General features: G+C 48.1%; 1 protein-coding gene and 1 long non-coding RNA gene across 3 annotated transcripts; both read right to left on the bottom strand.

The window, feature by feature from the left end:
• Positions 1-581: 581 nt before the first annotated feature.
• On the bottom strand, positions 582-1,966 carry LOC137606657 (uncharacterized). Its single transcript, XR_011037892.1, has 3 exons — positions 1,577-1,966; positions 1,392-1,482; positions 582-930 (listed from the first exon to the last, which is right to left on the bottom strand). It is a non-coding gene; the product is annotated as an uncharacterized lncRNA (long non-coding RNA).
• Positions 1,967-3,899: 1,933 nt separating this feature from the next.
• Positions 3,900-14,163, bottom strand: LOC137606682 (protein sprouty homolog 3). Of its 2 annotated transcripts, none has more exons than XM_068332057.1 (2): positions 13,691-14,163; positions 3,900-8,601 (listed from the first exon to the last, which is right to left on the bottom strand). In XM_068332057.1, exon 2 carries the CDS (start codon positions 8,513-8,515, stop codon positions 7,601-7,603), a length of 915 nt encoding a protein of 304 aa, XP_068188158.1. In that variant the 5' UTR covers positions 8,516-8,601; positions 13,691-14,163; the 3' UTR covers positions 3,900-7,600. The 2 variants fall into 2 exon arrangements, with proteins under 2 accessions (XP_068188158.1, XP_068188159.1); XM_068332058.1 differs by lacking the exon at positions 13,691-14,163 and adding an exon at positions 12,372-12,708.
• Positions 14,164-14,215: the final 52 nt, after the last annotated feature.

Genomic DNA, 14,215 nt, shown 5'->3' on the forward strand with positions numbered 1-14,215 from the left:
TGTTAACGGGTAATGAATTGTTAGTAGTGGCCGCTAGCAGAATGCTAGTGGCTGCTAAAAATGCTACCATTGGCTGCAGACATGCTTCTCTTAGCTGCAGATGTTCTATCATTGGCTGCAGCTAACATTAGCACGTTAGCAGCTAATGCTAATAGCGTCCTTCTAGAAACCCTCTCGGGTATTTCTGGGCCGGTGTGTTTGTTGGACCGGCGGTGTGTTTGTGTGTGGTTTTGACCTCTGACCTCTCCTTCCTGTGGCAGCGGCAGGCGGTTCAGTTCGGTACCCAGCATCCTTTGCGAGGCCAGCTGTCAGGGCCTCCGTCCAGCGTTTTCCAGCTTGGGACTGTGGGAAAGTGGGAACCCCAGTTCGTCCCACAAGACCAGCTAATATCTAACCCCCCCCCCATCCTGTTTCCTGGACCTAACGTCTAAATTTAACACAAGGCCCCGCCCCCAGCATGTTCTAAGTTCTAGTCCCAGCAGCTAACGACTAAAATAAGACCAGCAACCAGTTGAAATCGGATGAAGTGATTTAAAATTAAGATTTAATTCAATTTCTTTTCACTTTATTCTCATTTAATTTTTTTTATTTTACATCCAAAATTGTAAAAGCAAACATAAATTCCTGCAGCTGGTTCAACGTCTGAAGAAGATCCCATCCTGGTGTGAAGAGCTGGATGGATGATGGATGATGGATGATGGATGGAGGGCTGGTTGTGTGCCACTTAACCCCCTCACAGCAGCACCAGCAGGCCATTACTGTTCAGGAAATTTACTGAATTATTCAATCACTTCCTCTCTGCCTTCTCCACAGGATGCTGAGCGTCCGCTGGAAATCACAGAGAGCCTCTGGTTCACGTGTTGGTGGTGAGTTGACCTACTTCACCAGAAGTTTCACCAGGTTCACGCCGAGACTTCTTTTACCAAAGATCTGACAAATAAAGACGACTTTATTCAGTCAGAAACCGAAACGAAGGGAGAAAAGGACGACTGACCACACGTCTGGTTATTATCAGGATGTTACGAGACTAAACTCAAGATATTTACAATATTATTCTGAAAATATTTATTATGACCTTGTTTAAAAATATTTATAATATTGTTACTCTATACTCAAAATATTTATAATATTATGATTTTATGCTGAAAATATTCACATTATTATGACTTTAAATATTGCAAATCTATCAAATATTGTCAATGCTACAATACAAGGACTTTATTATCATATGACTTTATTCTGATATCATGACTTTACTCAAAATATTTACAATACTACGACTTGTAATGACTTCATTCTCATATTGATCATATGACTTTTCTCATATTATTCCATCTTATTCCGACTCGTATCTTTTTAATATTGTGACTGTAACACACAACATGTTTTACTTCTTTTTGTCAGTTGGTTTTCTTTCCATTAAACTGGTTTAGGCGTTTACATTGAACCGGATCAGAAGAAACACACCAGCTGACCCTCAACCTGAAACAGATGAGAGAAAATGAGAAAATAAAAACCGGTGACACTGAAAATAAACGGAAGGTTTTCATAGAACTCGTCTGTACAGGATGGTCACCTGATCCAGATGGATTGATTATTGGTTTTGGTCTCAAAGCTGAGTTTAGTTTCTCAGGAGCTGAGGATAAACTTTGAGACGTTTCAGGAGGAAGTTTTCTCTCGTCGGTTTCGTCGGATAGTTTTTCTCAACCAACCGTTTGGAGTTCCTCTCAAATCAAACCGTTGGAGGCGTCTGGACGGTGGGAACGTTTCTCAACCCGGCGGTTTATCTTAGTCGTCGAACGCAGCTGCGCCGGGCCGGACGCCAACGCCTGGCGGCGACCTCTGGGTCACACGTGACGACCACTAGCGGCTAACGCTAACAAAATGCCTGGAACAGTCGTATGAACGACTCGTCGAGTCTGTCGGAGATCATCCGACCGACGTCGGATGAAACGAGCGACCTTGTTGGGAGGTTGGAGAGGATGATGGAATGCGGGGGTGTTGGTGGGGGGGGGTGAATTCCAGAGGACGGGGAGAGTTTTGTCATCCCAGCAGCAGAAACAGGAAGTGAGTTAAAACCTCTCCGCTGACCTCTTGACCCCTGCTGATAACATTCCCACCCTCCCCCATCCCTGCAGCTGTGTGACCCCCCCGTCTCCCTCGACTCATTTCCTCTCCGTCCACGAATCTCCAGTGAGAAATTCCCCTTCGCCTCTTCCTCGATGCTACGTCTGAAGCTAAAAATGCTAGTTTTATCCGTCTATCCGACGTGAAATAAGTTCGACCGCGTCGGATTCTCACCGCTAACGTCAGACATGACTCAGCAGCTCCAGTCGAGTCCATGAACAGGAGCGCAACGCTAACATCGTCATCACTTCTGTTTTCCGGATGTTTTAAAGTTGTCCTGAGCGTTAGCTTTCCAACTAGCGACACAATGCTAAGCTAGTGTCTTATTTGTGATGCTTATTACTAAATTTTAATCTTAAAATTAATAAAGATAATAATTTATAAAAGTATATAAAGTATTATCAGCATACGTTAGCATGCTAACCTGTCAAACGTACGCTATATTATGTTGCTGGTATGTTAGCATGCATGCCATGCTAATATTAGCTTGGGCGTGGCCACGAGCTGTGATGTCATCTATCAGGTGTCATGAATCCTTGAGGTTTTTGATTATAGCGGACCTTTGCCGTCCTCCTGGGGGGTTTTAGTGGAGCGGGGGGGTGGGGGAGGGCAGTGGGGGCTTGTTGGTCCTACTGGTTTAAACGGGGAGCGTTTCCTTCTGTTTAGTCTGCGCTCGCTGGACGCCGTCCATCGTCTCATCTCGTCTTCATCCTTTCCTCTTTTCCACTCATGCAAATCCCCGACTTCCTGACACACACACACACACACACACACTCTCACACACACACACACACACACACTCTGATCGCTGACAGCGGCGTCCGGGTTGATTGACAGCTGTATGGCGGTTTGACGGACAGGCGGTTTTGTCCCGGCGCGCCTCTGAGTAGAACTCCCAGGGTGCACCGGGGCGGCGCCTGTAAAGAGACAAGGGCCACCGTGAAGATGCACCAGCCTGACAGGACGGGGGGGGGGGTTGTCGGGGCTGGAGGGGGGGCGGCTCCTCGCTTCTGGACACCCACTGCTTCAAGAGGGGGGGGTCAAAGGTCACGGAGGGACGGGGCGTCTCATCGGCCCGTCGCTTCGCTGGAGAGGAGGAACCTTCCAGGAAATAAAAGATTGTTTCCTATGATGTCAAACAAGTGGCCCGGGGGCCGGATCCGGCCCTCCAGGGGGTCCAGTCCGGCCCCCGACTTTTGTAAGTTACCTCTGTGGACTAAAAGTCAGCTTAATTCTACTTGCATGTGGCCCCCCACACCAAAATGAGTGACACCCCCACTTTAACGCCGTCGATCTATAAATGAAAGTTGATCATTCTCCGCTCACGTGGTGGAGCGATCGCGTCAGAACGACCTCGTCTGTACGTTTGAATCGGCGTCTTTTGAAGAGAATAACTTTATTTCACACACAGGAAGAGGAATGGAATGGAACCGACAACCATCCATCAGGCTAGCACGTAGCATCAGAGTGGGGGGGGCCGGTGAACGGGTTTATTGGTAAAAGCCGGAGGAGGAAACATCCATGCATAATTTATTTTTCTCTATCACACACACACACACACACCGTCAACTGTGTGTGTGTGTGTGTGTGTGTGTGTGTGTGTGTGTGTGTGCCAAAAACGACATGAGAGAAAGTGTTTGAGGCTGAGAGCTCGTCTTTAATGGACTCTGATTTGAGATGATGAACCGAAACGGCAGCACGTGAACACACACACACGCACACACACACACACACACACACACGTCTGTATGCACTGCTCTGGGAAGCCATTAGCGTGACCCAGCCTCGATTACTTATTTATGGCGCGGCGAGTGGAGCGGACGACCGCGGGGCCTCGTTTGGAGAACCGTTGTTCCACTTCGCCCAGATCCTCGCCGTTCTCCGTCGGCCCGTTTGGAGCTGTCAGCAGAAAGGTCTCGATCCAGAAAGGGTTAATTATCAGCGGGGCGGGGCTCGAACCCCTCCCTGGTTCCCAACCCCCCCCCCCAATTTGTTGTGATTCAAAATCTAAATTCTGAAAAAAATGAAGCATTCTTGTCATTTTATTTCTGTTCAGGCAAATTGAAATAAAAATTCTGCTAAAATTTCAACCATAAACTCCCAATTTACATTTTTTTAAATGGAAAGTTTGACTTAATTTTATATTTTTCATTTTAACAAACCCCCTTATATTCTTTTATTTTGTCAATGTGTCAGTTTTTCCCCACATTTTTAATAAAAATGCATTCAGAATAAATTCGGTCACACGTGTTCGCTTTTTTTAAACTCCTTTTTATTGGTTCGTCTTCAGCCGGGGGGGGGGGTTTGAGGGTGTTGGGGAGGGGGCGGGAGCAGCCAGGCCACACCCAGAGAAACAAACAAACAAACAAAATGAAAAGACAAACGTGTGTTTCTCCCCGTCTCTTGGGAACACGTGAAATAAATACTCGCCGCCGTCCTCGTGACTCGATGCCGTTTAAATAAAAACACGTGAAGAAGAGAATTTGTTCGTAGATAATAGATTCATTTACGATAAACTTCTATATATATTTGTTCTGTATACTCTCCTTAAATTCTTTTATAACATACAAGATGCCAATTTTGTACCTAAAGCGATGCTAAGACACGAGGGCGGTCACTGGTTATACTGGCAGCCTGCGTTCGTACGGTGTTGCTCCCTCCGGTCCACTGGGAATGCTGGGAAACTACTTTTGGAATGAAAAGACTTATGATGGAACGATGGAAACACACAGGGTGGAGTCGTGGATTTTAAAGTTTGAAATAGTGATTTTTTTTTTTGCACATAAATCAATCAAATTGCGCATAAACGACCGAACTGATGGAGGAACGCTTCTAATTTGAGTATGAATATTGGTACAGAGACGGGTCCAGGAACCCGAATGGCGATGCAAAATTGGGAAAATGTGTATATTTTACCTTTCAAATTTCCTTTTTAATTTAAAAACCATTTAAAATGTGCCTCAAGCACCAAAATCAGACTGTACGTCATCGTTTCCGTAAAGCTGTTGTTCATAATGTGTTTTAGATTTATTCCAGCATCCCGATGGAGAGATTTCAGATTCATCGGTTTTTAACGCCGTCAAAAAACGGATGGCGATTCCAAAATGTCTCTCAATAAATTAGAATTGTAGTCGTAAGTGGAGAAGAGTTGAAAGAGAAACGGTTCGTCCATCGGAGTAAAACCAGTGACGAGCGCAGGAACGTTTGGGGCCACATTCAAACAAAAATGTTTTAAAAATCATAAACTTAAAATAACACATGATGCATGAATTAAAACTGAATTAGATCGACTTTTTGTTCTCCCCCCCCCTGGGTTCAAGCAGGTTAGCAAATGCGCTCTTCGTTGTTTAGCTTATTTACGTTTGTTGCCCCAAAAGTTCTTGATTCGCTCAAGTGGTAAATAATTTAATTTTCATTATATAATGGGAAACAGCTGTAATAATAAGGATCTCATAGAAAGAAAATAAAGCAGAATAAAAATAGTTGTAGCCCGTATTTACATATAAAAATATAGCAAAGAAACATTTAACAAATCAGGCCGAATGCATCCAAACTAACACACACACACTTTTACATTTACATGCACACACACCTGACGTTGTGTGTTGTGTGTCAGCTTTGAATCCTTCCCAGAAGAGCCTTTTGACACGTTAGCATTGTGTTAGCATCACGTTTGATTCGCGTACCTGAAATGACCCTGTGACCCCATGGCGACGACCTCCCTTCCCTTTTTCCCGACATCCGACCTCTCCCCTCCTTCGCTCCCCATCAGCTGTCCATCTGCCCGACACCACAACTCCATCCTGCCCCCCCGACCCCCCCACTCCATTCCTCTCCGGCCCATTAAGAGCTATCATGAAGCTAATTGCCTGTTTGATCAACTCTCCATGGACCAGAACTGGAGGCTTTTAGCCCGCCGAGCTAAAGAGCAAAGACGCACGAGGACGCGGGGATCTGTGGGCGTGGCTTATTGTTAGCCGCCGTTCAAAACCAGTTTCCGACATTTGTCTTCCTCGTTAAAACTCGTGATAGTCTTGAGTCCCTCGACGTAACCCCGGGCGTGACATCCCAACGCGAGGCGGGTCGTACATCAGGATCAGGCTAACGTATCACGAGAGCTGCGTTAGCTTCGGAGGCTAACGCGTTCCAGAAACTAAACATGCATTTTTCTGTGCCCAATCTTAACCCAACCACTGTTTCATGTAAGCTAACTGAGCTGTTTGCATCCGTTGGTCGGTTCAATGCAAACATTATTTTGAGAGTGACTTCCTCCATTCTTCGGCTAACGTCGTGACCGAGCGGCTAAAAGTGAGGCTGGAACTGACTTTGGGATGTTAGCGGGCGCTAGCACAAGACAACAGGCTACAATTTGTCGGATATAGTCTTGTAAATATGACATGTCCTGTTTTCATGCACAAGTGAGATGCTGCATCAGCTGGAGCTTGAATTAAAGACGACGCAGGATGGTCAAAGTCGTTTTTAGAGACGCCCGACTTTTAGCCGTTTGGTAGTAAAACCTACAGAACCCTGTTGGAACTTCGATGTTGGATTTTTATCTAGTCAGTCAGGTGTGGTGGAGGAGGAGGAGGAAGAGGAGGGACGGATCCTGGTGGGGGAGGTGAAGGTCGGTCCGCGACAGGCTAACCTGGGGAGGAAACCCGACCGGAACATGGAAGCTCTACCGAAGCAACGCGGCTAAAAATAAAATAACGGAGGCTTCTTCTGCTGACGAAACAACACACACACAGGCGCTACATACGCAGGTTGTTGTACAGTTGGAGGACACACACACACTTCCCTAACCACAATGGATGCACCCTCCCTCCGGTTAAATAATCCCCCGTTCAGCTCCGGTCAGTCCGTCGACCTCGCGGTGCTTTTCCTCTACAAACGGCTTATAGCATTGACATTGACCGAGTTCACGCGTCGCCCCCTTTTGGTCTGGTTGCAGGTGAGTTATTAGCGTCTTTGTCGCTTCAGGCTTTGCTCAATTTTTTCTTTTTCTCATTGTCTTTGTGGCCAAAGTCCTTAATCATATCTCTGGACATCAAACTCTGGACCAGACCACTCGCATTGCCTCAAGCATTTCCCTTCCCCCCTCGATTCGGTCCATTTCCTGCTTGTGTTGCCCAGGAAGTAAGTCGAAGGAATAAATAAATAGATTTTAAAGCATCCAGACATGATGCATTGATTGTCTGGAAGTCCCGGTTAAGGGTGAAGGTCAGTCCAACGAAGCGTGACAGCATCTCCTCCTTCCAGACCAGTTGTGAAGTCTCCAACATGAACAGGCACTGTAAGGCTTTGGTCCCTCCTGAGCTGGAGTACAAGTAACTTCAATGACGTCTCGTTGGGTCGGATGATTGGGTGAGTTGTCATACATTAGTAGGCGGGTCGCTGTGGCGCCGTCGGCGACAGCCTTGCTTTGGCGACAGCTGAAGAACAAGAGGATTCATCTAGCCCCCGTCTAGGCCTGTCATAACGGCTTGTCCAGGACCTTGCTGCGAAGCGACGGATGGCCGGAGTTGGGGTTGGAGGCGGAAATCTTGCGGCACACGGTGTTGGTGTTACTGCACCTGCACCCGGGACGCGTGGCGCGATCGTGGGCACGCTGGCACAAGGCAAGGCACAGCCTGGCAGGGGGGTAGCAGCAGAGGCAAGGCAGGCAGAGCGACAGCAGCCCCATGCTGCCCCAACGGGCGCAAGCGTGGGCCGAGGCGCAGGAGCACGGCCGGTCGGCGCAGTTGTCCTCGTCGTCCTGGGCGGAGCAGTGGTAGAACAGGCCCTTAACGCAACACAAACAGGTTCCGTACTCCATGGCGCTTTCAGCCGAGCACAGGCAGCGCTGCCCGCAAGCCCAACAGGACGGCAGGCGGCGTGGGGCGCAGCACTCTTGACACTTACAGCGGCCGCACCCCTCACAGATGAACGCATGACGACCCAAATCGACCTCGTCGTCCGTTAAGCCTTTATCCAACGACACGTCGGGCTTGAGTTCCCCTTTAGGTTGAGAACGGACCACCGAACCCGAGTGAGACGGCGTCAAACCGGCCAGAAGCCGCTGGTCGGAGGCGGCGCTGGTCCGGGACATGGACGAGCTGACGGTACTGGAGCGACTCAAGCGGGACCAGTGGGCGTGCTGCTGCTGACTTTGGCTGCGAGGCATGCCTGACTGAAAAGAAGGCTGGGGGCGGTGGGAGTAGACTCCATGAGGGTATCGGTCATCATGAGCATAGAAAAATCCAGACTGGGAGGCCGGTTCCAGCGCCACCGGCCTCTCCACATAGTCATTGTTGGCCCGGATTATCCGTATCTGGTCGAGCGACAGCACCGGGACCTGCTGGAGGTCCAGTCCGTCCATCTCCACCCTGTAGGAGTGAGTAGGGTCCATCCTGGTGAGCCAGGCTGGGGGGCACCAGGGCGATGGGCCGGGTCTGGCGCAAGGTCCTCCCAACTTTCACGGCACATCAGATAAATCTGCAAATGCAAAGAAGAGGAATGCTATAGCGGTTAGCAAAGTTAACCAAGTTTGAGTAATTAAAAGCACCAAAATCAACTTCAGACAGATTCTGATGGTTCAGATGATTCTAGAACATGCTGGTTCCGACCCGGATTGGGTTGACCCCATCTCGAGTGATGGTCCAACTAAACAAGGCCTTGAATTCAGTGTTATTGGTAGAGAGGAAGATGCAAGTAGCAACGCCCCAGATTACCCACCGGCCGGTTCTGAACAGGAAGATTATGGGAACCGAACCAACGGTTTAGTCCTGCAGATTGGACTGCAGAACTTTTTAGACTTTTAGTTTGGTAGAGGACATCCCCAACCCCAACCTGCTTGTTGGAGGTGAGAAAAACGGAATTATCAGAATGCAAATAACGAATGAAGTCTGTAGGTTCTTAATTGTCCAGGTTCTGGTTATCCAAGGTTGTTGAAGTCAATCCACTGGACTGTAAGATAGTTTCTTGAAGACGTTTCATCTCTAGTCCAAGAGGCCTCGTCAGTTCTCGTGTCTTCAAGAAACATTCCTAAAGTCCTGTGGATTGATTGAAACAACTTTTGGATAACAAAGAATAAAGCACCAAATTCTAAGTCAAACATTCGTGACTTCGTTGAACAGGACTTTGCCCAAGAATCATTTCATCAGCACAGATCCACAGAGCCACCAGCTCAAGCTACCACCATTATTAGATTGACAAAGTTGCAGACGTTCGACCACAAGGTCCAGACTGTAATTTAGCATCTGTTGAAAGCAGCTGACACCAGCAGACCGGCCGGTTCAGACTTGCCGCTGCTTTGGTCCGGACTTCTGGCACCAGAACAGTCGGTCCAAACGAGTCAAGATGTATCCAGCAATTCTGAATTCATATTTTCATGCTTTGGGTCGAAGACTTTCTTTTTTTTTAAACTCTCCAGACACAATACGCTGATGTTCCCTTGTGTTCTGACATTGACATTTCGCATTGCATACTCAGTGTAATGCTTTGCAAGATTGCAAATAAAAGCCTTAAAGGTACCAATAATGTTCTTCAGGGTGCAGCAAATGCACAGACATAAAATTCAATAAAAGGTCTAAGTGTACTTAAATATGCAGCTGATTTAATTTGCTGCTCAGACATCAGATGAGGCCTGAATTAAAGACAGATCTCCAGAAGGAAAACCTCGATGGCCTATCTGATCCTCGCTTTGTAAGAAAAAAGTCTCGCAACCGATTTCGTCCGCCGACGTGCGGAGTAGCTGCAGTCCTGCCAAGTGGCCAACAGGGAGGGATGGTTGGCTCCTCGTGCGGTGCCAGTCCTCTAAGAGTAATGAGGCCAAATGGAAATACATTTACAGCCGATCAGGAGATTAGATGGAAGAGAGGAAGAGGGAACAGACGGCCACGTCCATGCGAATCCAGATAAATTCATAACCGACCCAGACCAGCTCCTCTTACCGTTTCCTACGGCGGAACAAGAGAAAATCTTCCCCTTCTCTTATATTCATCAAAGTTAAGTCCTAACCCTCTGTGGAGGTACGGTTCAGTTTCCAACAAGTCTCGATTGTTAATACCTTCCAGGATGGACTCTCGAGAAGTCAACCTGTGGATGAGCGACACGCCTAAAGATACTGGGAGAATCCTGTTTCTTTTTGCGTCTGTAAAGCTTAACCAAACCTATCTGGTAGTCTTTTGGTAGAAAAGACTCGACCTGATTACCTTGGCCGAGGTGATGAACTCCTCTTCCTGTCCTAAGACAACTAAGTTTGGCCTGAAGTTGCTCGATCCGCCTCGAGCATCTCTGAGGCAGCAGATAAGACGGGGAGAGGTCCTGGTGACTAATCTCATCAGGACTCCGCCCGCCTATCGGCTCATCTAATTGGTAAAAGGAAGAGGCCTGCCGTCCGTTTCCACAAACTCCTGCTTACCGACTGGTTTGAGCCGCCGTCTCTTCCAACACGCCACCGATACTGGACGTAAAGAAGAGACCGCGGCTCGAGAGAATAGAACAAGAATGTCCCTAAAAATTGCCAATCAGACAATCTGGATGAATTCACTTTGTTTTGTAACCTGAAAACAGACGTGAAGAAACGGAGTGAGTCGAAGCTGGTGGAGGTAACCTGAGGATGGACCTCTGTGCTGGGGGAGTATCGCTAATGACTGAGCCCCCCCCTCGCCTTGGGACACACACACACACACACACATTCTGTCTCCATGTGACACACACCACATTCACCCCATCCTGCCAGGTTTTCAAACGATGCCTCCTTCTGCCGGACAGACCTGTCAAAGTCCTGAAAAAAGTGTCATTTTAGTAAAAATCTTTCATTTTCCTGCTTCGGCCTTTGATGTCGACGATTAAATCTATATTAGATCGACTGTCGGCTCGAACCGAAAAGATTGTTCAGAAAAGATTGTTCTGGTACCAGTAGGAGTAAAAAGACAGTCCATGTTTGGTTCGTGGAGAAAAATTCAACTGACTGGTGTTTTTAAAGATATTTCGAACAGAATACTGAAGTCGACGGTCGGGGGCGGTTGTCGCCAAAATGTTTGAATAATCACAAACAAACTTTTCGACCTTTGCTGACATCAAAGTTGATGACATCATAGTTTCTGCTATTCTAAGACGAGCTACAATGACCTCCTGCCCCCTTCCTCCTCTCCTTCGCTCTCTCCTTTCAAACCTCCTCCTGTCCTGACCTCGACTCGTTCTTTTCTTGCACGGGTTCTGTTTCCCTTTTTGCTTCCGGCTCGCGGAAAGTTTTTCTGCTACGAAAAGACAATCTTTGTTCCAATAGTAAGAAAAACTATTTAAAAAAATAAAAAAAACGGCTTGAAGTTATAGTTACACAATAATCCCTCATTACTCGCGGTTAACGCGTTCCAGGACCATCCGCGAAAAATGAAATTCCGCGATATGGCAAATTATTTTATTAGGCTAACTTAAACGTTTATGAACCCTCCCCATACTGATATTAAACCATTGATAGTCACTTCCTGTCAGCGATTCCCCTGAACAACTGTCGACATGATGCTAGCTGAGGCTAAAGTCATGTGGACCGCTAACAATTGAACATCCAGAAATATTTTGTGGATTCAGGAAGTACTCCATCTGTCATGTGGTTTCAGTCGACTTGCATCGCCTCTCAATGAACGATGAGAAAAAGAAAGTTCTGTCTGACATGCTGTGGGGGGGTGGAGGCCCGTCGGGCACTGAGACCCGGGGGCCTTCCTCCCGATGCCCTACGGGAGCACAGAAGGATTGAATGACAATAAACTGGATGAGATACCGGATGTGCCGAATCTGACTCCAACGGAAAGACTGAAATAGACACTGCAGACCAGCGAGTCCGGGCGGGGGGGCAAGAGGACAGGGAGGAAAGAGGAGGAAGGAAGGAGGCTGTGAATGAACGAGGGATGCTGGAGTAGATAACACGAAAGTAGACGAGTAACGGACAGAAGTCAGGACTGACGGACGATTGGTCCACCCGTACTGCCCGGACTCACCTGGAGGGGGCAATGGCTACCTGGAATATGAGCCTCTGATTGGTCAACCATCGGACGCTGACGCGGGTCGGCAAAGGGCTGATGCCGGTGTATTGGGGAGCAGCGGCTAAGGTAATGTTAGCATCAAGAGCTTGGGGAGATCCAGCACCGGTACCGCCGACTCTAGCTGCCCAAGAGTGAACCAATCAGGAAGCTGGACCTGACACTGTTGTGTTCCTGTTGGTTAACTGGATACGAACATAGAACGGTGTCTTGCTTGATCACCTGTGTGAAACGGGGGATCGATGGTTCCATCGGGAGACGACCGGGTACTAGATGGTTCCATCGGGAGACGACCGGGTACTAGATGGTTCCATCGGGAGACGACCGGGTACTAGATGGTTCCATCGGGAGACGACCGGGTACTAGATGGTTCCATCGGGAGACGACCGGGTACTAGATGGTTCCATCGGGAGATGACCGGGTACTAGATGGTTCCATCGGGAGATGACCAGGTACTAGACGGTTCCCTCCCGTAGCTAGCTAACAGAGTGAACCTAAACTGCTGGAGTTCCTCGTCCTGAAGGCTGAGATCCAATCACATCCGATCATCATTCCATCCAATGGCAGATGAGCAGAAGTGGCTCCGCCTACAGGCTGAACGACGTACAACAAAACTGAAAATCGTGATGAAATCATTCGTTCCGACAGGAAGTTTTTGGGATCCGGAAAAACTCCTGAAAATGTTGCGTCATGTTTGTTCACTACGACGGTGGTTTTCTCATCCCAACAACTTTGTGGTCCTGCCGTGTTTTAGTGGATGCATTAGCCCCCCCCATCCCATTCATCCCCTCCCTCCAACCATCCGTCCATTTCATCATTCATTCATATCTACCCCACCCACTCCATCCATCTCCTCCCATTCACTCTTTCCCTCCCCCCTCCATCATTTGCTCATCCACCCCCCCAGTCCCACCCCGGTGGAGATGGATATCGACATCCTACATCCGACCTTGAGGACAATCAATCCCGACCCCACATGTCGCCACCGCTGTCCGGCTGGAACCGCCCCTCACCCGCGCCGAGTTTTACACGACTTTGTCCAAAAGTCGCAAAAACACGACAAAATTTGCAATTGCCGACGTGCCAATGTGCCCAGGTGGGCGGAGAGAGGTCACGACGGGAACAGAACGGGGGGCGGGGATTTAATTCAAAGCAAAAATATTAGAATTTTTTTTCCACCCAAAACAGAATCAAGATGAAGTAAAAATGCTTGGAAACGGTCCCAGATATTCCCAGGAGGCTCCTCCCCTTTTCTGATTGATTGGATTAAACTAGGATTAAAGATATTCTGTCGACCCTATCCGCATCTTTTTCACGAATCTAAGGAAACCGCTTGGAACCGGATCATCTCGAATGAAAAGACCAGCAGAAAAACCAGACGAGAGTCGAACTCTTGCATCGGATTTTTAGAAATCCAGTTCGGATTTAAGGAAGCAGAACTTTTTACAAATCTGAATCTGAAATTCTGGTTTCTTTCCAAGGTCACGTAAATCATCAATAGTTCATCAGCAGATGGGATGACTGGATGAATTCATGCTTACCTCTGATTGGAGGGAGATCCATTCTGGGGCGGTGTTCTTGTGGTCCTGGTGGTCCTGGGAGTCCCAGTTGGGTTTGGTTCTAACCACTGAATTCAACTCCTAAAAGGTCCTTTAAATGACTTTTAAGACTTTTTAATGGATCTGGAACTTTTTTTTTAGCAATGCTAAGACGCTCGGATGCTATCCTGGCGTTTGGCGATCGGCGCCTCCTCCTGGAGGGGAGCGTTCAGGCTGGGGAGGATGCGATCCCGGTAGGTCCTCCTCCTCCTCTTCCTCTCTGGAAAACACGACCGGTCCCGTCTAAATACAGCGGAGATGCTCGTGGACGGAGGAGGAGGACGAGTTTGTCCCCCCGGGAGGAGAAGGAGCGGCGAGGAGGCGATGAAGACGATGGAGAGGAAGGCAGGAGGTGGAGACGGATCGTCCTTCTGCTCAGCTAGAAACTCTCTCTCCGGTCGGCCGGTAGTTTCCTCTCTGCTCCCCAACGGATGAATGACTGAGAGCTGGATGTCCTCCCTCCCTCCC

The sequence above is a fragment of the Antennarius striatus genome, chromosome 13 (genome assembly GCF_040054535.1).
Source record: "Antennarius striatus isolate MH-2024 chromosome 13, ASM4005453v1, whole genome shotgun sequence".
In the NCBI taxonomy this organism is placed as follows: domain Eukaryota; kingdom Metazoa; phylum Chordata; class Actinopteri; order Lophiiformes; family Antennariidae; genus Antennarius; species Antennarius striatus.